This window comes from Ornithodoros turicata, chromosome 7 (genome assembly GCF_037126465.1).
Source record: "Ornithodoros turicata isolate Travis chromosome 7, ASM3712646v1, whole genome shotgun sequence".
In the NCBI taxonomy this organism is placed as follows: domain Eukaryota; kingdom Metazoa; phylum Arthropoda; class Arachnida; order Ixodida; family Argasidae; genus Ornithodoros; species Ornithodoros turicata.
In genome coordinates, this window is record NC_088207.1 from 14200270 (window position 1) to 14223116 (window position 22847).

Here is a 22847-nt window from a genome sequence, read left to right on the forward strand (position 1 = left end):
TCTCAGGTGCTTTGGTGTTTTATTTTGTAAGGTTTCAGAGGAAGGTGGCAAAGGAATCTTGTATGTACAACCTGTTATGATCATGTACATAAATAGAGAAATAAAAATGTTAAAAGTTTCATCATCATCATTGTCGTTATATTCTGACTAGGTTGTTCCTGCTGGCCTATTCATTCAGCGTTAAATGAGTTTTCGACTGGGACATGCATGTGCCCAGGAACTGTCCGTCCGATGCAAAGGGAACAGCCACCATGATACCATATCGTAAACAGTTTTTGTTTGTTTGTTTTTTCCTTTTTTTCTCTTTTTTTATAGCTGTTACCATTGTACTAGGCAATGTACCTTGCAAACGGAATGGGGGAAGTCCAACACAGACTTTCACTTTCTCGCAAACAAATGTGAGGTTGACGTTGCAAATTTCAGAGTTCAATTCACAAAAATTCAATTTCTCACAACTTCATACTCATAAGTCATGGCAAAAGCGCCCTCAGGGATATACAAGGAACCCTCATTAGTATGACTCCCATTATTCTGACACGCTCGCTATGACCATTTTTCTTGGGAACCGTTTCGCCGCCGTGTAAATCCACTTCGTTAGTACGACAGTCCACTTATCCGACAGTGGCAGACATTTTTGTCACGAGTAGGGTCAAACACAGGTACTGTCTTCTCGTTATTATGACTGTCACATGACCCTCAGGGTAGCCCCATGGAGAGGTTACCGTGTAACTCCAGGAAGAGGGTGAGGTGTGACATTTGCAGGTAACTATGGTATTATTAGCAAGTACTTAGAGCTGTGCATAGTACATGTGCATGTTGCTGCATTAATGAAATATTTACCCCAAAAAAGTGATGGGGGTTAATACTACAATGTAACAAATATACAATATTCATGAGACCCACGATTCCTCATAGGGTTCCGGGTTTTCTGAGTTTTCATTTTGGAAAATTTCCGAGGGTGTGTATTGGAATTTCCAACTTTGCGGGCATTCAGAGTTTCTCGGAGGATTAAAAAGTCTGAAAAACGAACGGCGACGATTTCGGAGTACTTTGGAGCAGTCATCGCGGAGACTATGTAAGGAAAGAAGTGCAATAGTGACCGAGACCACACGATGTAGCGCACCGATGTTTTACTACTCAGAGCTATTGAAGTATACAAACAAGCGTCTTTGCACAAATTGTGAATGGTGTCCAGATCAAAGTGAGTAGCAGCTGTGACGAACACAGAACTGTTCTGTGCCAAACTAGCTCAGTGCCCGGGTCAAGTAGAGTCACTAGGGTCGAGAATGCGTAGAACAGATGGGACAAGTGTGTGTACTATCCTCCTTCTGGGCCATTCATGCGTCCAGCGACCCTGAAGGAGGCTACCACTTCTGACCCATTTTTTTTGGTTGTGGATCAGTCTGAAGTCGAAAAGTACGCGTCGAAGAAGGGGGACAAAGAAGGAAGGAAACGGGAAAAACTGTAACACCGCCACGTGAGCGTTGGAAAAAACGGAGTTTATCGGATAAATCCGATCTTTTGCAAAAGACATCGGAGGGGGTTTATCGGATTAATCCGAAAAGTCCGAAGCCTACTCATAAGTAACAGTGATGACAGATCCATGGCAACGTACAAAAGACATCGGGGGAGTTTATCGGATTAATCCGAAAAGACTGAAGCCTACTCTTAAGTAACAGTGATGACAGATCCATGGCAACGTACAAAAGACATCGTGGGAGTTTATCGGATTAATCCGAAAAGACTGAAGCCTACTCTTAAGTAACAGGGATGACAGATTCGTGGCAATGTACAAAAGACATCGGGGGAGTTTATCGGATTAATCCAAAAAGCCTACTCTTACGTAACAGTGATGACAGATCCATGGCAACGTACAAAAGACATCGGGGGTTTATCGGATTAATCCAAAAAGTCCGAAGCCTATTCATTAGTAACAGTGATGACAGATTCATGGCAACACACTTGCTAGCACTGCGTTGTTCCTGACGGTAATGGTAGTACGCCACAGTGGTTGCATATATGGAGCAGAGTACTGATGGCGCGGTGCCAGTACTATGCCAGATGGCATAGAAATCATCAGGTAAGAGTTCTATACGACATGGAGTAGCAACACTGTGCGTACCTACATTTCCTTCGAACTGTAAAGTAAATTGATCTATGGTGTACGTCTGTTTTGCAAGTACAAGGTCACGTCATCTATGAAAGGTTGCATTCATTTTATATTTTTTGTGCTACAGAAGTTTATGGTAAGGCTGAATAAGGTATCACTTCCGTTGGTATTTCATTGCAGCTGGCTAATAGCGTTTTTAAAGTCTGAGTAAGTCGGTGAAATATGAAATATTTTCCCAACCTGTGCTCTGAAGAATAAAGTTTTTAGAATAACAAGTTATGTTATTCAAGAATTATATTCAATATTTCTTATTTTCCTGCAAACAAAATCTTTTATAGAAGTAGAGCACTAAGAAATGTCACTGAATCTTCAAGGGGGTTAAATATTGGGACAGATCTCTACACCATGTTCTGTGTCCTTAGGTGAAAACATGACTGTTGTATAGCCCTATTGTTCCCTCATTCGTATTACTTGTAAATGATGTCATATGTCAAGAAAACAAAGGTGATTGAGATTGTATGAACCAGAGCATTACCTATACAGACAGGTTCATAATGAAACATTTTTTGCTGTGCTTAAGTTTGCTTGGGGGCTTGCAGTTGCATAGTAACATGAAAGGGAGGCTGTGTAAGCAGCAAGTCTAGCTCATGTAGCAGTACAAACCAGTGAGTTCCTTATTTACTTGTGTATAGTAGGGACCCCACTACTAATGGGCAAGTGAAGATATTTCTCTTTGTAACTGGCACCTCAAGAAAGGTCCCACCTAGGACAGAGACAAGAAATCTTCTCTTGGTCCATTGTTTCATGTGGTAAAGCCCTTTCATAATCACAAGTATAATATATGTGCCCTTATAATTGCCTATACAAGCCCTACAACAACATGCCTATATAAGCCCTTTCATAATCACAAAACTTGCAATAAGGCATCCACCTCACTTGTCCTCTTACAACCTCTCTCAAGGAGGAAGGGTTCCTAGAGTGCATTTAGGATGAAAGACCCTCTTGCCACATGGTATTTGTTCTAAAACTTGCCACAGCCAGAAACTAACACTGTGCCTGAGAGACGTGCATTCATGACAATGCCACGTAGTACTCACGTGCAGTCCTTAGCTACCTAGGATGATATGCAAAGAAAAAAGTGGCATAGTTGCCAAAGCAGTGAATCCACATTCATTGCTTTGGAAACTATGCCACTTTTTTCATTGTTTCTTTTTTTTTTTTTGCAGTCAGCAAGAAGCCAGAGTTTCGCAAGCTGTCTAAGTGGCATAGAATTCCACAACATGAGGCACCATAAATGCAGTTTCAAAAACTCCACATTGCAAAAAAATTGTATACACTGCAAATTGATGTGCAGTTAGTATTGTGTGTGTGCATGCTATGTCGCAGGATCAGAAAAACGATGACCTTGATGTCATTAACAGCAGCATTGCCTTTATAGTACATACTTTTCTTTGAAAAAGAAAAAAAAAGTATAATTTCGTAGGTGGCTATGTACAGAGGAGTGACAAGATAACTTAGAGTGTAAGCAGCAGATGTGCTAAGACTGTTCAGCTGCTTGTGTCCTTTGTAGCGCCACTCTCTGCCTTCCTATCCGGATGTCTTCCTCCCACTGTCGTTTGTACAAGGTGTAGCAACGCATTGCTGCCTGTGCATCTTGTACCTGAAAGATATTTCATTTAGTTACAGTAAAACCCGTGGATTGCGATATCGCGTATAACGATATCCCTCGTAAAACGATGGTTCATGATTTTACAGTCAAAATATACATTGTTTCTATGGGAAAACGACCCGCGTACAGCGATGGAGGTCGCGGTTCCGAGTACTCGTATAACGATGTGGGACGCTGTCTCGTGCCCGTAACCTCGTGGCGATTTTCACCGCGATAAAATACAGTACAATCTCGATTATACAAATCTCACGGGGTAGCGGAAAGAATTCGTATCACCCGAAATTCGCATCAGAAGCATTAAACCCGCGAGTCGCGCGACAGTGTTCTAAAGCAAGCTTCTCCTAAAGCACGCAGGCGCTAGGTGAAGCCGACTTGCGGAATGGTGACGTGTAGTGTTGCCAGATGATCGTCCGATATGTTCCGTGATTCTCTCCACAAGTTCTGCTCGCTGTTTTCCCAAGCCAGTGCGTTGTCACACAGCTTCGCGTTTTTTCTTAGCATCTGTTTCTTTTTTGCTACACGCGGGGTGGTGCGCGACTTTTCGGGGATGCGCTATTGAGGTCAGCCCTCGTTTAACGATGTACCCCGTATAACGATGGAATTCGCGATTACCCTCAGTATCGTTATACGCGGGTTTCACTGTATTTATTTAAGACGGATTGTCTTGGGAGGCACAGTCAAAGGCACTGAGCACATACACACAAACATGTAACCACACGTGTCCTTGAAGTTGCTTTGGCAATAAATATAGCACCCTATGTACATGGGGATGCATACACATCCTACACATATGGGAGGCAAAAGAACGTAACATACTGAATTTTACCGTGACCCTACACTTAAAGATACCACGAGTAAAAAAAAAAGAAGTGAAATTATACACAACATATCTGAACACATTTGCGAGATTAATGCTATAATAACTGGTTTCTGTAACTACATGAGCAGCTCTCCTTTTCACTGTTTTGATTATTTGTTGTTTCGAGGCGTTGCTGTGCAGAAGTGCCAATATGACTGGATATTCATTTAGTAAATCTGGGATTTCCCAAGGCAAGCGTTTGAATCCATAATTTGTGCGGGAACATGGCTTGGGAACCACACTTTGGCGAAGGTCACAAGTAATTTCTCTTGTACGGTATTTTTCTAGAAACACTGAATTGTTGCAATCATATAAGAAAATAATTTCCATGGCTAGTAAATGTGCAAAGCAGGACAGCGCGCTGCCATGGCGCGAGCGTGAGGGCGTTAGGTATCGCTGTACGGGTACTCAGAACGACAAACTTTATCGTTATGCCCAGGTCCATTCTCCATAAAGACAATTTGATATTGTGATTGTAAAAGTGAAAACGACCGTTTTACGGGGTATATCATTGTGCGCAGGTTTTACTGTACTTCAATGAGTGAGCTGACGGGAACCAGCAAATTGATCGTAATGTCGGGAATTATCGTTATATCGAGGATCGTAATAAACAGGCTCAAATGTAGTACAACAAAGTGAGCGCTGCAGAGATTTGTGTGCATGTATCAATCGTGTCCTTACGCTACATATCTGTACATGTGTTCAGTTCAGCTCTGTAACTATTTGCTTCCTATTTGCTTTGGTTAGATAATTATTCATGTTGTATTTGCATAACTTTAAACATTACTATTAGCACAGCCCTAACATTCGGTGTCATGCAAAAATTTCAAAAAAGGCTGTCTTCCTTATTCAAACTCATCAGCTGCCCTTTTTCTTTTCACTTGCCATGGTGGGCTAGAAGATTTGAGTTTGCAATATGGTAATGCAAGGGGTTTTACCTAAGCTATTACTGTGCCTCACATGCCCTCACCTCACAATTCACTCTCACAAAGGTGTCACTGGCTGAACCAACAGAAGTTTCGTACAAGAAGTTACATGACAAAAACTAGCTGTAGAAATAGGATCTTTCCCAGCGGAGCAGCGAGCAGATTGAGAGGTTGTGCCAACTGATTATGTGTCAATCCTTCTTGTAACCTCGTTATGGCACCACAGCCTCACTGGTTGCACAGAGCAACCTCACTGTGCAACTCAGTTTTTGGTAAGCGTATTTTCCCGAATCTAAGACGACCTTTTTTCCCCAAAATCCCGTGTACCAAAGTTGGTGGTAATCTTGGATTTGAATATCCGCGCCACGACGACGTCAGGGAAGAACCGGGAACGGGCCAACGGTGCGGCATGACAGACACCAAGTGTTGTGGCTGTCAGCGCGGAACAAACAACGCAATGCAAATATGGGTACAATGTGGACAGTGGTTCATTCACTGTCTTGGCGGCGTCCCTGTGCTGTGTTTGAACAATATGGTTTGAACGCAAAGTTATCGCTTTTATCACTGAATGTGGTAACAACTTAGCGGCAGCAAAGTGGTTTTTAAAGTATCGGAAGCAAATGTTAGCTGAAGCAACAGGGAGAGATTTTGGGCGCTTGGTGCGATGTGCATCGTGCGCGCTTTTAGAAAGTATGGTTTGTCTAACGCTTTGGACGGAATGGAGGACAATGAGCTGTGGGCATATAGTGACAAAGAAAGCAGCAGTGATTAATAAATAGTATTGTGCATTGTTTCCAAATGTCAAATTGTCTCCCAATCTTTCTCTACTTTTTTTCCAAATTTATGTACCCTGAACTCTGAAATCATCTTAGATTCGAAAAAATATGGTATTAAACTTGCACAGTGCGAACAGACCCTAACTTGAGGTTGGTGTTTCAGCGCTACCTGCGGTATGTGTAAAGAGGGACACGTCGTGTACTTACTGAACTGTGTTCGCCTTCCTGCACTTTGACACCCAATATTCTTTCTGACAGCCTCTTCAGAGATGGTGTTCGACCACCAAACATGGTGCGGAATGGCTTGTACGCACTGGTGTCACGGATTTTCCTTCTAGGGTGAGACAGGAACAGCACCTGGTGACAAACATTGAGAATGAGGCCCCAAATAGAGTTAAGCACGATGCGGAGAGACAATGTTACCTTTAAGTCGTGGTGAACAGCGTGGCCAACCAATATGCGACCTTCAAGAAGTTCCCCCACTTCCTTTTGCACTACACTGAATTCTTCGGCTGCAGTGGACAAAAAGGTCACCCTTAATGCAAAAAGGCACCACCAACAAAGTCACCCCCAGTGTTACGCACATACCATTTTCCAAGTCCTTGGGCCGAACTCCACTGACGGGCGTCCTGTAGTCGACCACTTCTTCCATGGGCTTGACAAACTTGTCGTAAATGCAGTGGCCCATAACATTCACTATGGAAACCCTTGCCAACATGGAGTCTTTGCCCTCTGGGCCCACACCTACCATCTCGCAGTCCATGGCCACAGTTCGGGTGGGTCTGTAACATACATTTAGATACATCGGCATGCCTGAAAGAACCTGCAGGTATGGAACAGGAACCTCAAAGAACCTGCAGGTGTGGACAATAGCACTTGTTCATTGTATTATAATACTGCATCAAAGGGCATATTTTTATACTGATACAGTAGTAAATCTCCACTTATGCATTATACATAATTAGAGCCTGAAGTTTTCGGGAGATATTTTTTTCTAAATTCGGGGGTAAAAATCAGGTAAATAAACATGTGCACTAAATTTATGCAAATTCGGGTGAAAAAACTTCCATTACGCTAAAATCGGGGAGAAATCGGGCTCAGTTATTCAAACTAACTGTAGCGGTTTGGTACAAACGTTGATGCAACTACATTTTTCTGCCAAACAAGTAAGATGGTGCATACCTACAGACATCCCAGAGAGGGCAATTTGCCTTGTAAAAATCGGGTTTCACCCTAAAGAGGCAACCTTCAATTCGAGGTGCAAATTCGGGGAAGAATCGGGTGAAACCCCAAAACTTCAGGCTCTATACATAATACTGTTTTAATGCTGTACTATTCCAATACCCTGGTAATATAAGTAGTAGTTTACTTTGAAGTCATTTATTGTCTTCGCTGAAGTATACCATGAAACAGTTGTACAAGTACTGTACATGTACATTATACAGTTCCACATCTTTAATTAATTATTCAAATTTTCTGCGTTATTGTTCCAGCTACTTTAACAACCAGCAGTTTCGAAAACCTGGTTTAAAGGGCAAATATCCCTATGCTTTGAAGCATACTGCAGCTGATTCATACAGGGTGAACTATTGGTGTGAAGCCTGAGCTCTGTACGTATAGAGTCAGTGAAGAAAGTACAATTAAAACACTCCAGTATACAAACACAAGCAATAATAAAGGGAAATTGGAACACACTGGATATAGACTTCTAAGCAGACTAAGAGCAGGTGTTCTGTTTAAAGGAAACAATGGTCAGCTGTTTCTGTCAATCTATGTTGCTCGTCTTTCAATACATTTTTAGTTGGCACCTGCTAGTGACTGAAATTCGCAAATTTTGTAGCGAGTAAAATACGGGAACCAAATAATGTAATGAAGAATTCGTGTTCCTCATATGCATACATTTTTTTGTAATTGTGCGTGTACAGTGGACTTCTTACATACCACTCTCACGGCGATGTGAGACCACAAGACATGTTTAATCTTTCATTAATCTAGACCAAGTAAGTACAGGAGATGAAACTTCACCCTCTTCCTCAACCAGAGAAAGTAAATAAAATGGCACAACACCGGAGATATCTCAAGGGGCCTGGTAGAGGCTAGAAAAACGCACGCACTGATGGAAGAAAACTCAAAACTCAAAGTTACCGTCTGCTCAAACACCACATAAGAACAAGACTGTTTTTTGTGTGTTCAGCAAGATGTGCTACGTAATTGGCGCAGCTGATTTTCATATCTCTTGCCGAGGCAATCGCCATTCGTGTTTTTCAGTAGACGGAAGCTGCCATGTAGCACACTAAGAGCATGGTTCTCTTATACTGTAGCTTTGCATGCTAAAGCACAAGATAAAAAGGCACACCACCACAGCATGATCTGTCACTAGGCATCAGAAACCGTTTTATTGTCTTTCTCTCTCAAACTGACAACCACTGCTTGATCGCATTCTCCAATAGGAAGCCGTAAGCAATGTACGCAGTCTTGCACCATTTTCAGAAACAAGGAGGGCCAAGATCAGCTGCTGGGAACGTGTGGCAGCTGCTCAGTTAAATGTTGCGAGAGTACATATAAGTAGAGCCAGAAGTTTTAGGGTTTTACACGATTCTTCCCCGGAATTTGCACCCCGAATTAAAGGTTGCCTCTTTAGGGTGAAACCCGATTTTTACCCGGCAAATTCCCCTCACTGGGATGTCTGTAGGAATGCATTAATTTACTTGTTTGGCAGAAAAACTCAGTTACATCACCATTTGTACCAAACCACTACAGTTAGTTGAGTAGCTGAGCCCGATTTCACCCCGAATTTAGCATACTGGAAGTTTTTTTCACTCGAATTCACACGAATTTAGTGCACACGTTTATTTACCAGATTTTTACCTCCCCAATTTAGAAAAAAATATTTCCCGAAAACTTCAGGCTCTACATATAAGAGCAGCCAAGGTCATGCTGAAGACTTGGAGGTGGTGGGTTCAAATCCCACCACCGGCTGTGCTGTCTGAAGCTTTCCCTCGGTTTTCCCGAAGGCTTTCCAGATGAATGTCAGCGCAGTTGCCCCTGAAGTCTGCCCAGGACGCATACTAATCCCCCGTCCCCCACTCCTTCCTGCTTCCCTCTCTCTATCCGTTTACATCTGTATGCCGCTCATAGGCAAAGTTGCTTCGCGGTGCTAACGTGGAATATTAAAAAAGGCATAGGGCACAGTAGCTGGCAATGATGGCAGAGGTAATGTGATCTTTTCCGCATGATGCTCCTAAATCTTGCCTCCTTGGTCTCACTTTTTGGACTGGTCCATCACAGAAATGTGTTGTACAGTGGAGGCAACATATAACTAGAGCCTGAAGTTTTCGGGAAATATTTTTTCCTACGTTCGGGGGGTAAAAATCGGGTAAATAAACGTGTGCACTAAATTCATGCAAATTCGGGTGAAAAAACTTCCAGTACGCTAAATTCGAGGAGAAATCAGGCTCAGTTATTCAAACTAACTGTAGCGGTTTGGTACAAACAGTGATGTAACTGCATTTTTCTGCCAAACAAGTAAGTTAGTGCATTCCTACAGACATCCCAGTGAGGGCAATTTGCCGGGTAAAAATCGGGTTTCACCCTAAAGAGGCAACCATCAATTCGGGGTGCACATTCGGGGAAGAATCGGGTAAAACCCTAAAACTTCAGGCTCTACATATAACTAGTGTCTGACTTTTTCGGGTTAAACACGATTCCACCCGATGGACCTTTTTCACATTACGCGTCGTATCCTAGCTGCTCTCCAACGAACCAAGCTCGGCGCACGTCAAGACAAATCCACGTGGATAGCACAAAGGACCAAAGGCGGTCCGGAGTGGGACCGACAAGGTCGCGCCATTCGTGCGGTCTCCCCACTGGACACCACTTCTGTCGTCCCCACAGTGCGCCATCTAGTGAAGACGGAGATAATCCTCTCCGGCGCCTCAAGCTCATACGCATGCGCATAAGCGAAAGCTCGGATATTTGAAGCGAAAATTACGACAGGCTCCGTCTGAAGTGAAGATGTTCTCTTTTAGCTCCTTAATTAGATCAAAACTTGAATACGCTAGCATTGTGTGGGATCCGCACACGAAATCCGATATTGCAAAATTGGAAATGGTTCAACGTAAAGCAGTGCGATTTATTTTCGGGAAGTACTCAAGGCGGGACTCTCCTTCCATCCTTATGTCGAACGCAAATATTCCAACCTTACTGAAAAGGAGAAAAATTGCTCGTTTAAAATTTTTGTTTCAGATATTTAAGGGCAATATCAGATTAGACTCAGGATCGTTTCTTCTTCCCTTGCAAGCGCGTTCCTCACGTCATCATCATCCTTACTCCTTTAAGCCGTTATTTGCTCGTACGAATATTTTTAAAAACTCGTTTTTTGTGAAAACGATACCTGAATGGAACTCGTTGTCTTTTGATGTTGCCAACTGTACAATTAACCAATTTGAGGACGCTGTTTCCGTGTTGTGTGATTAACAATGATAGTTTTGTATATTCTTGTTATTCCCCTCCTGCTTGGGCAGTGCCCGCAGTATCATGAAATAAATAAATAAATAATAAGCCATTGTGAAAAAGGTCCACTGTTCCCTCCCGAGTCAGTTTGTTATATTACCTGATCTCTCCCCGAATTCTAATCACATATTACGTACATTTAGTAGCAATCTGTGCACATACCTGATGAAAATATTATCCGAGAGCAACGGTAACTACGCGAAGCACATTTAATGTTACATAATGTTACTATAAATTGCGAGGTATGCATGTTTGACCAATGTGTGCACTTCTAACTACGGGTTGCTGCGTGGACAGAAAGAGAAACATCCAATCATAGCAATAGCTTCCGATTTCACCCTGATTTTAAGATTTCAAAATAGCACCCGATCTGACAGCCTATTCCTAGGAACCACACATTCTTCTGCACAAAACGAAACTAGTATGTATAGCACGCATAAACATAAACACTTTCAGAAATCAGTGGTCTAGATTATAATAATCCCCTGAAAGTTCAATGTGAAGCAGACTCACTTGTTGAAAGAACCATGCTTAACCAGGCCATTAGAAACTGTGAGCTTGGATTTTGCTGCTATCCCCATTTCTGGCTCAAGAAGCATAGGATCCACGCCGTCGAACCATATGTCTGGTTTCCTACAAGAAAAGCATGAGCATTAGCACGATATATTAACATGAAACGAACATCATGGGAACAAGCTGCACCTTGAGCATGCAAACGATATGGTGCGGAGAGAGCTTAAAGCTGTCAAGCCATTGTTGAGACAGTTTCCAAAAGATATTCAATCTCAATTCAGTTTTCATTCAGGGAGTGTGCATTGTTTATCGGATGAAGTATACTAGTATCCATGCATTATAAAGCCTAGATACTCTTGCTGCTGTGCTTATATATGCGATACAAAAGAGTCAAATACTGGAAGCCCCCAGGCAGGCGGAAGAAGCTACATGATGTTAACTGCCAGCCGTACGCAGACACGGTTATGACAATTGAACGGTACACCTTGATGAGTCAAACATGTATGTGTCAATGTATAAACACGAGCACACAAATTATTGTGTCCGGGTTCTTTCTTCACCTCATCTATCAGTCACTTGCATGAGGTGGACAATTTTCAACTAAAAGCATAGCTTACGTATAGCTTTGCAAAAGTAATAATTTTTGTGAATTTCGCTATATTAATTTTTCTGCAAACTCCCGCAAAATATTGTTATCGAAGACAGAAAAGTAGAGAAAAATTCGAATTTGTGACAAATTGAATTCACAAGGTTGAACTGACCTACTAAGTGCACTTTATTGTAGCACTATTTTAGCATATGTTTAGGACACTTCATTCCACACTCATTCGAACATCATTTTGCCATTCTGCACTCTCTCCCAACCTGCTTGATTGTCGAAGTCGAGTTCCACAGGAAAGGGCTTGGTTTTACGGTTTTGGGTGTTGCAGAAGCACCGGTAGTTTCTCATATCCTGGCAACGCATCGGACTTGCGACGTTCTGACACGGACAGGCTTTGTGGTACAACCGCACAGAACATGCATCGCGAAATGTTCCCCAAATGTGAAACCAAGCGGATTAGCGAGTTATTAAATATTAATGAGCCGGAGGATATGCAGAAAGTAAAACACACACGGACAGGAAACCGTACAGACTCACTGCAAAATAAGTTAAGTTTGTTCATAGGAGATACATTTCAAGTATACATGAAAGCTGAGGTTTGTAGTTTATGTGTCTACTTGCTGACTGAGCTTTCGTGTACTTAAAATGTGCCTCCTGTGAATAAACTGTTTTACTTGCTGCATATTCTCTGGTTCAATGTTAAGATGCCAACTACACCGCGTTGCTATTCTAGTGAAATTACTAATGAGCCACTTAAACAGCACCTTGTAGATACTTGCTCTTAGAGCTCAAAAGTCCGTTACCCTTTAGCAGCAGCGGAGAAATATTACATCGCAGGCTTCCTTGGCTATGTATTTTCATGGTTTGAAGTACATCACCAATTCAAAACCTAGTGTATCTCCGTTGCAATACTGTCCGAGCATTTTATGTCTGGTTGAACACTTCGCACAGACAATGCACACCAGGCCCTGGGATTGAGCAGTTTTGGTCAAAACGAGCCTCTAATCATGCAAGTGTCAACGTAGGCATGTGCTAACGGTGTAAAGGCTTACTGTGGAAGCACATGCCAAACTAAACACAAGTACTGTTTGGGACACTGTTTAAAATCACCACCCCGTGGCCCAGCAGTCCCCTATTGGCGACGTTGCACATGAAGGAACTATACCAATACCCTTCCCAAGGGGAGGCCGCGCTCAACTGCTCTCCCTAGCAGACGACACCTAGTACGCGATGGTTCTCTCTCCCGACAGGTGGCGCTGCGTGGCCTTACCTCGGAGACTGTATTGGTATAGTTCCTTGGTGAACGACATCCCCGATAGGGGATCGCTCTCTGCCACGGGCTAGAGATTTTGGACAACCGTGTCCCAAACAGTACCTTCACAACACGTAAAAATTATAGGTCGACTGACATCAAACGTGTGACGAAGCTGACATTCTTGAAGTGTGCTTGTCAAAGCACGAGACCTACTACACGGGCCATAATTTGCGGTAAGCAAAACGAGCGAGACTTGTTGGCATACTTAGTGGCAGGTTGTTGTGGCTGAGTTTGCCTGACCACTCCCATGGATTTGGATTTCTGCTGGGCACCAGTATCTGTCGGTTTAGATTTGTCATTCATCTTCAGCACCTGCATAAACAAAAATAGTTGAGAACAATTTACAAAAAACACAGCCTGCGGGTAGTTGTCGACACAGCACAGCAGTAAAAGGTCTAGAGCAGTAGTAGTTAAAGAGAAAAAATAAGTAAGCAACTATCAACACAGCCTCCTTGACCTTCGTGGGTTGCACTGTCAAAACAGCTGGGCAACAAACAGTAAGGAACGACATTCTCTGAACGAAGTGGTAGAATGGTTGTCTCACGCCCATAGGGTGTGCTGGGGTAATCCCCGGCGTTTCGTCAAGCACATTGCGACAAACGATGCCGCCTACCTGCGCAAAATGTGCTGCAAGGTCGTCATTTCATGACACGCAGAATGACAATGCTGGTAAGCATTACCTCTTGCAGCTTTTTCCAGTTGGTCGAAGCGTACTCCAGTTTTCGTGGATAAGCAGTGCGCGTGGGTGCAGGCGCTTCTTCCTTGGTCTTCCCTTTCTTGGAAGGTGAGTACCCATTTTGAGCTGACAACTGAGCAGCCGACTGCTTGCCGTTGCGTTTCTGTTGAAGACTTCGTTTTCCACAGCTCTGGGTTGGACTAGCAGCGGCCATGGTTCGCAGGGTCCCACTGGAACGAAGTGAGGTGATGTCGGTCCAATTCAGCGGTGCCCAGTTGCGTATCTTGTAGGTGCCCTACATGCACGGCGGGGCTTTAAAGGGAGTCCAGTGAGTCTACGCTGTCAGAATTTTCGAGCTTGCACAAGCTGCAACGACCGCACTGCGAACCACGCATTCCGTTCGAAACACGACTTGCTCACTGTTGCCAAGCTTTGCATGATATTCGACAACTTGGCCGGTTGACGGTATTTATGTTTGCTTTGAGTAACATGTGCTCATTTAATCCATTTTATTTTTAGCATATGTTCGTATTTACTTTGCAATAACAGATAGTTCCAGTTTATTTTGTTGGTTGTGCAACCGATCGACCGAAGCCGTAGAGTTGACAGGTTGACAGGCGATCCTGATCCATGCAATCCAAGCCTGACCAAATCCGAGCCAAGCCAAAGCATTATTTGGCAAATGTTTTGGAAGCTGTAATACGAGTCACGAATGTGGTGCGTGGACAAACCCATCTTGTGTTGTGTTTTCATCCAACAACCCTCTGTACGGTTAGAAGAGACGATATGCAAGTTTTGTGAACCACATTGAGCTTCTCAGCCAGAGGTTTTTGAAGGGGGGAACCGGCTCGAGCTACACGTGTTCATTCATTCATCATAATAATAAGGTATTTGCTTTTTGCAGAGACACCTTACTGAACGAACAGAATCGCTGAAACTGTGGGGAACATCTCATAAAACACAAAAAGAGATGTAAGATGGTATTGTTGTATTGTACTGTAGAGAGCAAGAGAGGTAATCTAAAAACGATCCTAATTTCCCATTCCATCATTCCACTTGTTGAACGACACTCCCTGGTAGCCTGCCTGTCGGATGCCTGTTTTAGTTGCATTGTGTCCGCACTGCTTGCATGTATGTCTGTAATATCCCATGGTGACTATGCACAGGGAAGAGTGAACCACGAGAAAATTATTTGGATATGCAGCGCAGTCACCTTCAGCGCTCTGCTTATCATACAGCTTGTACCAGCAGCGTGGCAAATTGAATACAGCATTCGGCCAACGCTACACTTTTCAGCCTCCTCAAGTACTTATACGTGCTGTTTGAATTGCTGCATATTCCAGAGCTTCATCGACCAAGTCTTTCGTGAAAATCACTTTCGGCACCTCTGATGAAAAGCACCTAGCCCACTTCTCTCAGCTCTTTCAATACTTACATGGCAGTATTGCGGTTATCAATGCTGCAAAGTTCCAGTGAAAAGTTGAAGTTTTCAAATTCTTAAAGGAGTACAGAGGGCCACCCAAAACATTTTCAGATTAAGACGTCGGATGAAATTGTCTGTGTCAGTTTACCGAATAGCACGAAAGGTTTTGATGTGTGCAATTTGTTTCCCAGACAGAAAAAAAAAAGGAAGTGTCTAGAGGTTCGTCGGACGGATGCGATTGTTTATACATCGGGGTCCGTCGGCTCAAGATTATGTCGTGTTAGATAAGTTAGTTTAGGTTAGGTTAGTGTTAGGTTAGTTTATCGTAGTGAGGTTATTGCAAGTTAGCTTCGTGCAGCTCTAGGTTAGGTTAGGAAACAGTCTAGTTCCTCATACCACGGACGATCCGACGGACTTCGCTGCATAAAGAATCGGGTCCGTCCAACGGACCTCTAGACACAGCCAAAAAAAAAACTCGCATAAATATGGCTCCGCGCGTTCACCCTTAGCTCGCCACTCTGGGTATAACGAAGAGGAGAACGTACAACTCCACGTCACTGATAACGTTACAGGGTCCACGCATTCTCGTTCACTGGTCAATGAGGGTCAGTGACCCTTCCCTTTGCCACCGTAAACCAGTTCTGCCAGTGCCCCCTGGAGAAGTGGGGATAGAAGGAGCGGCCGAATCATGACCGAGCCAAGAACGATGCTTTTTTGGAGCCCCGAACAGCCAAGTAGCAGACAACATTTCTCTGAAGCATACAGTGAGCGTGGACTATGTAGCGTCAGCACGAGGTTGGAGGCAGACCACAGACTGGTACTTTCCCTCCACCACCGTTGTGCACAGTCGCATTTTACTGCATACTTTAAATTCAACTTCTGCGATACTTGGTCAATTACATTCTGCGATAATTATGACTCTGTGAGGTGAATTACTCCTCATGATGCATCTTACTGGCCTGCTTCACAGTTTTATAGAAAGAAAACTGTGTTAAAAATGACTTTGATAAAGTGACTTTGAGATGCTACTTTGAGACATCACGTTGATGTAACCCTCTCAATGACCGAGAGCAATGCATGCAAATATGGAACAAAGTAACAGAAAGCAACTTAGGTGGTGTGGATGTGATGAGAAAAACATCTCCTTGAGCTTGAGTAGTAAGCACAGGGCATAGACCAGGGCAGGGGTCAAGAACCATTGCAATCCTAAGGGCCACGTTTCATCCCCATTCTTTTCTTTTTTTGTGCAGGGGGTCACAGAACATATTTGGAACCATTTCAAAATCTCTTTCCATTCGTCTCTCTCCGTCCGTGCTTTCCTCAGACTCGAGGATTTGTTTTCTGTCTGAGGCTACATTGGCACTGACTGAACTACAGCTGGAGTGCACTTCAGGTTTACATAAAATGCACCTTGTTCTGAAAAACCGTGAACAAGATGACAGGCCTCAATTATATGCTGATAAGGATACCCAGGATGGGAGGCAATTTGTCTCTGTCTGATGGTTTTCTTTGTTGTCCCACAGATGAGCAGACGGGTTGTCGTGGCCACTCTGCTCGTATTCGTTGGATGCTGTACTAACGTAATCCTTTTAGAACTACTGGTCAAGTAAGTGGGTTTCACCTTAAATGACAGTTGAGATCTAAAGAAAAATTATGTTTTACAGTATCTCGAAACAGTCCTTAGTCACCCTCATGATATTCACCAACATGCAGTAGCTCGTGCTTACGTTAGCATAGAACGGAAACCGGATGCAAAGACAACTTTTGTTTTTCTTAAGTGAAGATATTCCAAAAGCCGGGCGTCATGACTGGAGAATAAAAAATTGTCACAGACTTCACGCAACAGGAAATAACGATTTATTTAGACTTTTTGTCTCCTATGCGGGAGACATCATCATCAGTTCAAGGCTAGGGACAAGAATGAGGAGCACCAAGACCAGTCTTGCTATTTAAGGGTTTAACTAGACCTGGGTACAATCCCGGAAAATTCCCGAGAAAATTCATCGAATTTCCTGTTGCGTTAAGTCAGTGACAATTTTTTTTGTTCTCCATTCGTTTTTCTTGTTCGTCTAAAAAACCCTGGACTATCCTTGCGTTTGCTGACCAAGTGCGAGGGAGGCTCCGCCTCCTGGATTCAGGCCAATAGGAGGGCACAGAGGGCAGGCACTTCCCAACCCTCTCGCCAAAGAGATGGCGCTGCGTTACCGTTGTTTAACGTGTCGCGAGGCTTCCGAAAAAATAGCTAGGAAGCAAGCAAGCTGGTGAAGATGATGCATGATGTAAAACCCCGAGACTAGGGAACGCGAAGGGACAGACACAAACACGAAGTTGAAGACTAGAGGACGATGAAGGACCAAGAAGCTATGTGGGGTGTATGGGACAAAGCTTGCAGGAGGAGCTGTGTGTGTTTGCGTGTTTGTGTCTGTCCCTTCGTGTTCCCTAGTCTCAGGGTTTTACATCATGCAAGGCTTCTGCCATGGTGCACCAATCTAACCAACGGCTTCGTCATCCGTTAACAGGCATACACATGACTCCCATTTGGCCTCGTTGCCATGTTGACGGATAGCGAAGCCATTGGTTCGATTGGTGCGCTTGGCAGAAGCCTTGCGGCGGGCGAAGTAACGGTAGCTACGCACCTGTCTGAGTCTCGTTCAGCCGTTGATTAGATTGGTGCGCCATGGCAGAAGCCTTGCGTCGCATAACACAGCAGTAACACTGCGCCATCCCTTGGGGGAGAGCAGAGGCTTGGGAAGTGCCTGCCCTCCATGTCCTCCCATCGGCCCGCATCCAGGAGGCGGAGCTTCCATCGCTCTTGGTCAGCAAACACAAGGGTAGTCAAACCATGAGGCTCTATTGAATGAAATTTTGCGTATGACATTTTACCCTACATTGGGATACGACTGTAATCTCGAAATAACTCAGTGGCTGTGGAGCAGGGGTGCCGAAGTGGGGTTGCCGTGCTGCCCGCATGACCCCCGAGCAACAAATAGAAAAATATTCTACCCAAGCTTCGTGTACGGTTGTGGCATTTGCATTGGGCGTTTGTACTCGTACATTTTGTCTTGCGTTAATTAGTGATAGGAAACTGTTGCCACTGACCTGTGACAGCCGATGACTCTCTTAACTAAGAGACGAGCGGGGCCAGTTAGTACATGAGAACGGCGATGAAGACGAGAGTAACAACAAAGACAGCAAGTGAATGTCAAGCTTTCAACCTTTCATCGTGTCATAAAAGGTTAAAATTTTGACGTTCCTTGTCTGCCCCTGTGGCTCAGTGCAGCCCACGGACACGAATGAGTTTGGCACCCCTCCCGTAGGCCATCCCCTAAGAGTACAAAAAGGGTCTGTCGAGTTCCAACGTCACATAAGCTATCTCTAGCCTTCATCCTTAGATAAAGCGTTTCATTGGTCTGTAAGCAAGCAAGCAGTAATACTACCTCGAGGTTCAGCATGTGGCCGAAAGTCTTTCCCAATTTTAACGCGCATTTCTGCTTACCTGTGTCTTCTAAACAAGCCAAACAAGTAATTTCAGCGCGTGAATATTGTTGCAGTTGAAACAAATGTGTTTTCATCATGTAGGGAACAGCCAGGATGTACAAGCCTCATCACGTTTGTGCAGTTCCTCTTCATTGCGGTCGAAGGCTTTGCGTTTGCTGCAAGGTTTGGGAAACAGAAGCCTGTAGTGCCTCTCAGGTAAGAGTTGGCTCGATGCATCTTTTGCTTTCATGTTCACTCATCCATTCAGACCATATGCATAGCCCCGATTACCTTTGCCGAAACATGGCAAAAGGAAACATCTGCAAAAATCGAGTCCAAAAATCCTGCCGAGGCAGGATACAAACACGTTCGACGCAAGCACATAATCTTCCAATGCCCAAAAAACAGTGACATTTAAATAACTGGGTGGGGGAGACACCAGGATTGAAACCTAGACCCTTCTGATTTCTGTTCGGAGATGCTGAAAATACAAAAAAAGCTGAGGTTTTCGGGTAAATTTGGATGACTTCTAATTTTACTGGCATATGTTTTTCTTATCTTTTTGGATAAATCTGAGGACCTTGAAATCTTAGCTAACACATGACGTGCAAGGGAGACTGACAGCCAGCCATGCTCTTCCCATTCTCTCTTACAGCTTTTTCACTCACTCATTCACACACAAAAGAGGGCGACATCTGATGTGGACATCCATAAAAGTGCTGTGCTGGTGTGATGTAACGGTGGCCAGCCAGAAGTTGGGAGGGTTTAGGTTTGAGTCCTGGCATAAGCACCGTTTTCGTGAGCTATTTGAATTATACAGGGTGTTATTTTTTATTTTATTTTTTTGCCTTTACAGATTTTTTATACAAAAATTCTATGAGAGCTGCTATTATCTCTTTTTTGCCCACAATCCCCTAATTAAAAATTCAAGTAATGAATTTTAGGTGATTAATTAGCCGTCTTGTAGTTACACATTTACTTCGAGAGGATGTCCGCCTCGCCGTAGAACTCAACTGCAGAAATGGCATCTGTGTTGCTCTCGTACCTTTTTTTATAAAAATTGTGTAAAGGCTAAAAAAAAGCACCTTGTATATACAGACGACCTCTGTTTCCGTCCCTTTGTAATTTGTATTTAGCTCCCTGCATTCTTGGATAAATGCAATAAAGATAGTTTGTGGCTTTACATTGCAAGACAACTATGATCATGTGTAAGGCCCTTCTTTTTCTGCGATTCCGCGATTCTGCAAAAATTCGCAGAATTGTAGGTCTGCCGTGGAATATGAGGTTTTGCGCAGAATTTTGCAGAAACCGCGTGCTTAACTCAGTTTATGCGCGAGATGAACGGACTTTGCTCGCACCGGGCCGGCTCGCATTACAGTGTAGATGTGCCAACCGGATAAGGCCACCAGGCCGTGATATGGCCCCATCTGTGTGCTGGAAAAACCCTCTAACTTCTCTCTCTAACCCTCAACTCTCTGGGATTCTGGAGTGGAATGCAAACACTGACCCCTGCTTTGGTGTCCATAGCTGTCAAGTACCTCTGTGCGACAGTAAACTCTGTACATGCAGAGAGGCCACTTAGCAAGTACAATTTGATAGTCGGTGACAAACGTCACTCCCTCTCAGAAGAAAGCACAATGTATCTTGTTATGCTAAGTCACGACAGTTTTTGGAGTTGTAACCGTGTTCCTCCACACTAAGTGCTAACAGAGAGTATTTTCTGTCTGAACTAGGGCAATTTGCCTTCTACCGCGGAAAAATGCAGAACTCATAGTTCCCTGCTGCGGAATTCAGGATTTGCCGCAGCAGAAAAAGAAGGGCCTTAATCATGTGCAACACCACAGTGGTCGGTCTATGGATTAATTTTGCCCACCTGAGGGTTCTCTAGTGTGCACTGAAGCCTTGGCACACGGCCACACACTGAAGCCTTGGCACAGCTGATCCACCATGGCGGGTAGGATAAATCCAACATATCTATGTATAGTTGTCGCTGTTTTATAATAATGTGCAAAACTTTTTATTGCTTCTGTAATTCTCTTGTAGAGCGGGAAATGAGGCGACCAGGCTCTACTGAGGTTGATGGGTTTAATGACGGTTAATGGCGATGAACCGAAAACGAAAGCTCGGGTCACGCGCAGTGCTGCGCGTAACCGATGGCGGTGCTGGTGATGATTATGATGCTGCTGCTACAGGGCTCCCCCCCGTGGCGGATGACAAGGCTGGCGAGGAGGGCCGAGGTTGGCGGAAAGGTCGGGCGCCGAGGCCAAGGAGTGCAGGAGCCGGACCCGAGGCGGCGGGCGGCTCGTAGTGTGCGAGATGCGGCGCCCAATGCACCCGACGTGGAGGGGAAGGAACGCTGGAGACAGGAGCTGAGCACGGACGTAGGGAGGGCGGGTCGGGCGATACCAGAGGTGCAGACTCCAGGAATGCGGGCTTAAGCCTGTCGATGGCCACAGTGTCAGGTCCCCGTGGAAGATCGAGGCGGAAAAGCTTCGCGGCTCGCGAGATGACCCTGTAGGGGCCGTCATAGGGAGGCTGCAAGCTGGAGCGCACAGAGTCCCGGCGGACGAAGACGTGGGTGGCTTGATTAAGGTCGGGGCTCACGAACACGCGTGTTGCGGGAGCGGAGCGGGTAGGCGTGGGCTTGAGGTCCCGGAAGAGCTGGCGGAGACGGTCGATGTAGGAGGAAGGGTCGTGCACGAGCGGGACCGATGGGCTGAAGAATGCTCCGGGAAGGCGGAGCGGGCAGCCGTAGACCATGTGGGCCGCGCTGCAGTCATCCTGGCGGATCGCGGCGCGAAGGCCAAGCAGGACGAAGGGTAGACGCTCGGGCCAGGTTGTGTCGCCGTGGTCAGTGGCGCGGAGGGACGCCTTGAGCTGCCGATGAAGGCGCTCGACCAGGCCGTTGGCAGCCGGATGGTAGGCCGTGGTTCGGATGTGATGGGTTCCGAGGGCGCTGCACAGGTGACGGAAGAGGGACGATTCAAACTGGCGTCCTCTGTCCGTGGTTACAGTGGACGGGACGCCGAATCGGGAAACCCAGGAGAAGAGGAATGCGTGGGCCACCGTCTCTGCCGTGATGTCAGGAATCGGCGTTACCTCCGGCCAGCGGGTAAAGCGGTCGATGCACGAGAGCAGGTAGCGGTAGCCTTTGGCCAGAGGAAGCGGGCCGACCAAGTCGATGTGGACCTGGTCGAAACGTGCATCTGGCGGAAGGAACCGCGATGGAGGCGAGATGGTGTGGCGGTAGATTTTGGACCGCTGGCAGGCCAGGCAGGCCCGCGCCCAGTCACGGACATCGGCATTCATGCGAGGCCATATGTAGCGCTCTGCGACGATCTTTTGCGTGCCGCGCACGCCAGGGTGGGACAGCGAGCGGAGGGCGTTGAAAACATGCCGGCGGAAGGCCAGGGGAACGAAAGGGCGCGGGGTACCAGTAGAGGTGTCGCACCACAGACTTGCCGTCGAACCGGGGAGCGAGATCTCCCGAAAAGTGGTGGATGAGGCGGGGGATGAACGAAGGGCGGCGAGCTCTTCATCAGCCTGTTGCGCCTGGGCGATGCCGTCCAAATCGACCGCGGGGGGCGGATGGAGAGCATTGACGTCCGGCCGCGAGAGTGCGTCGGCAGCGGCATTGTCTTCGCCTGCGACGTGTCGCACATCGGTCGTGAACTCCAAGAGGTAGCACATGTGGCGGGTTTCACGAGGCGAGTGGTTGAGGGAGGCCGATCGCAGGGCGAACATGAGAGGCTTGTGGTCGGTGTACAGCACAAACGGGCGGCCCTCGAGAAAATGGCGGTAGTGTCTGCATGCCAGGTAGGCGGCGAGGAGCTCACGCCCGAAGGTGCTGTAGCGTGTTTCGGCTGGAGAGAGGCGCTGGGAAAAGAAACCGAGAGGTTTCCAGTTGCCATCCTGACGCTGTTGCAAGACCGCGCCGACAGCAGCAGTGGAGGCGTCGACGAACAACGCTGTCTTGGCGTCAGGACGAGG

The 22847-nt window shown here is 45.5% G+C and overlaps 2 protein-coding genes across 4 annotated transcripts in view; one reads left to right on the top strand and one right to left on the bottom strand.

Annotated features, from left to right (window-relative positions):
* Nucleotides 1–3524: 3524 nt before the first annotated feature.
* On the bottom strand, nucleotides 3525–14387 carry LOC135400220 (uncharacterized). The gene is made up of 7 exons (XM_064631988.1): nucleotides 13962–14387; nucleotides 13487–13593; nucleotides 11366–11485; nucleotides 6929–7122; nucleotides 6764–6852; nucleotides 6548–6697; nucleotides 3525–3770 (listed from the first exon to the last, which is right to left on the bottom strand). Exons 1-7 carry the CDS (start codon nucleotides 14169–14171, stop codon nucleotides 3648–3650), a joined length of 993 nt encoding a protein of 330 aa, XP_064488058.1. The 5' UTR covers nucleotides 14172–14387; the 3' UTR covers nucleotides 3525–3647.
* The window catches only part of LOC135400221 (UDP-xylose and UDP-N-acetylglucosamine transporter-like), a 31904-nt gene continuing 23207 nt past the window's right edge, over nucleotides 14151–22847 (top strand). Inside the window, exons 1-3 of one of the 3 annotated variants that reach the window (XM_064631991.1) lie at nucleotides 14151–14422; nucleotides 16904–16986; nucleotides 18960–19073. In XM_064631991.1, the coding sequence (XP_064488061.1) occupies nucleotides 16904–16986; nucleotides 18960–19073 (197 nt within the window). In that variant the 5' untranslated portion in view covers nucleotides 14151–14422. Of the gene's footprint in view, nucleotides 14423–14613; nucleotides 14845–16901; nucleotides 16987–18959; nucleotides 19074–22847 lie in introns of those variants that run through there. The other 2 variants (XM_064631990.1, XM_064631989.1) reach the window with 2 other exon arrangements.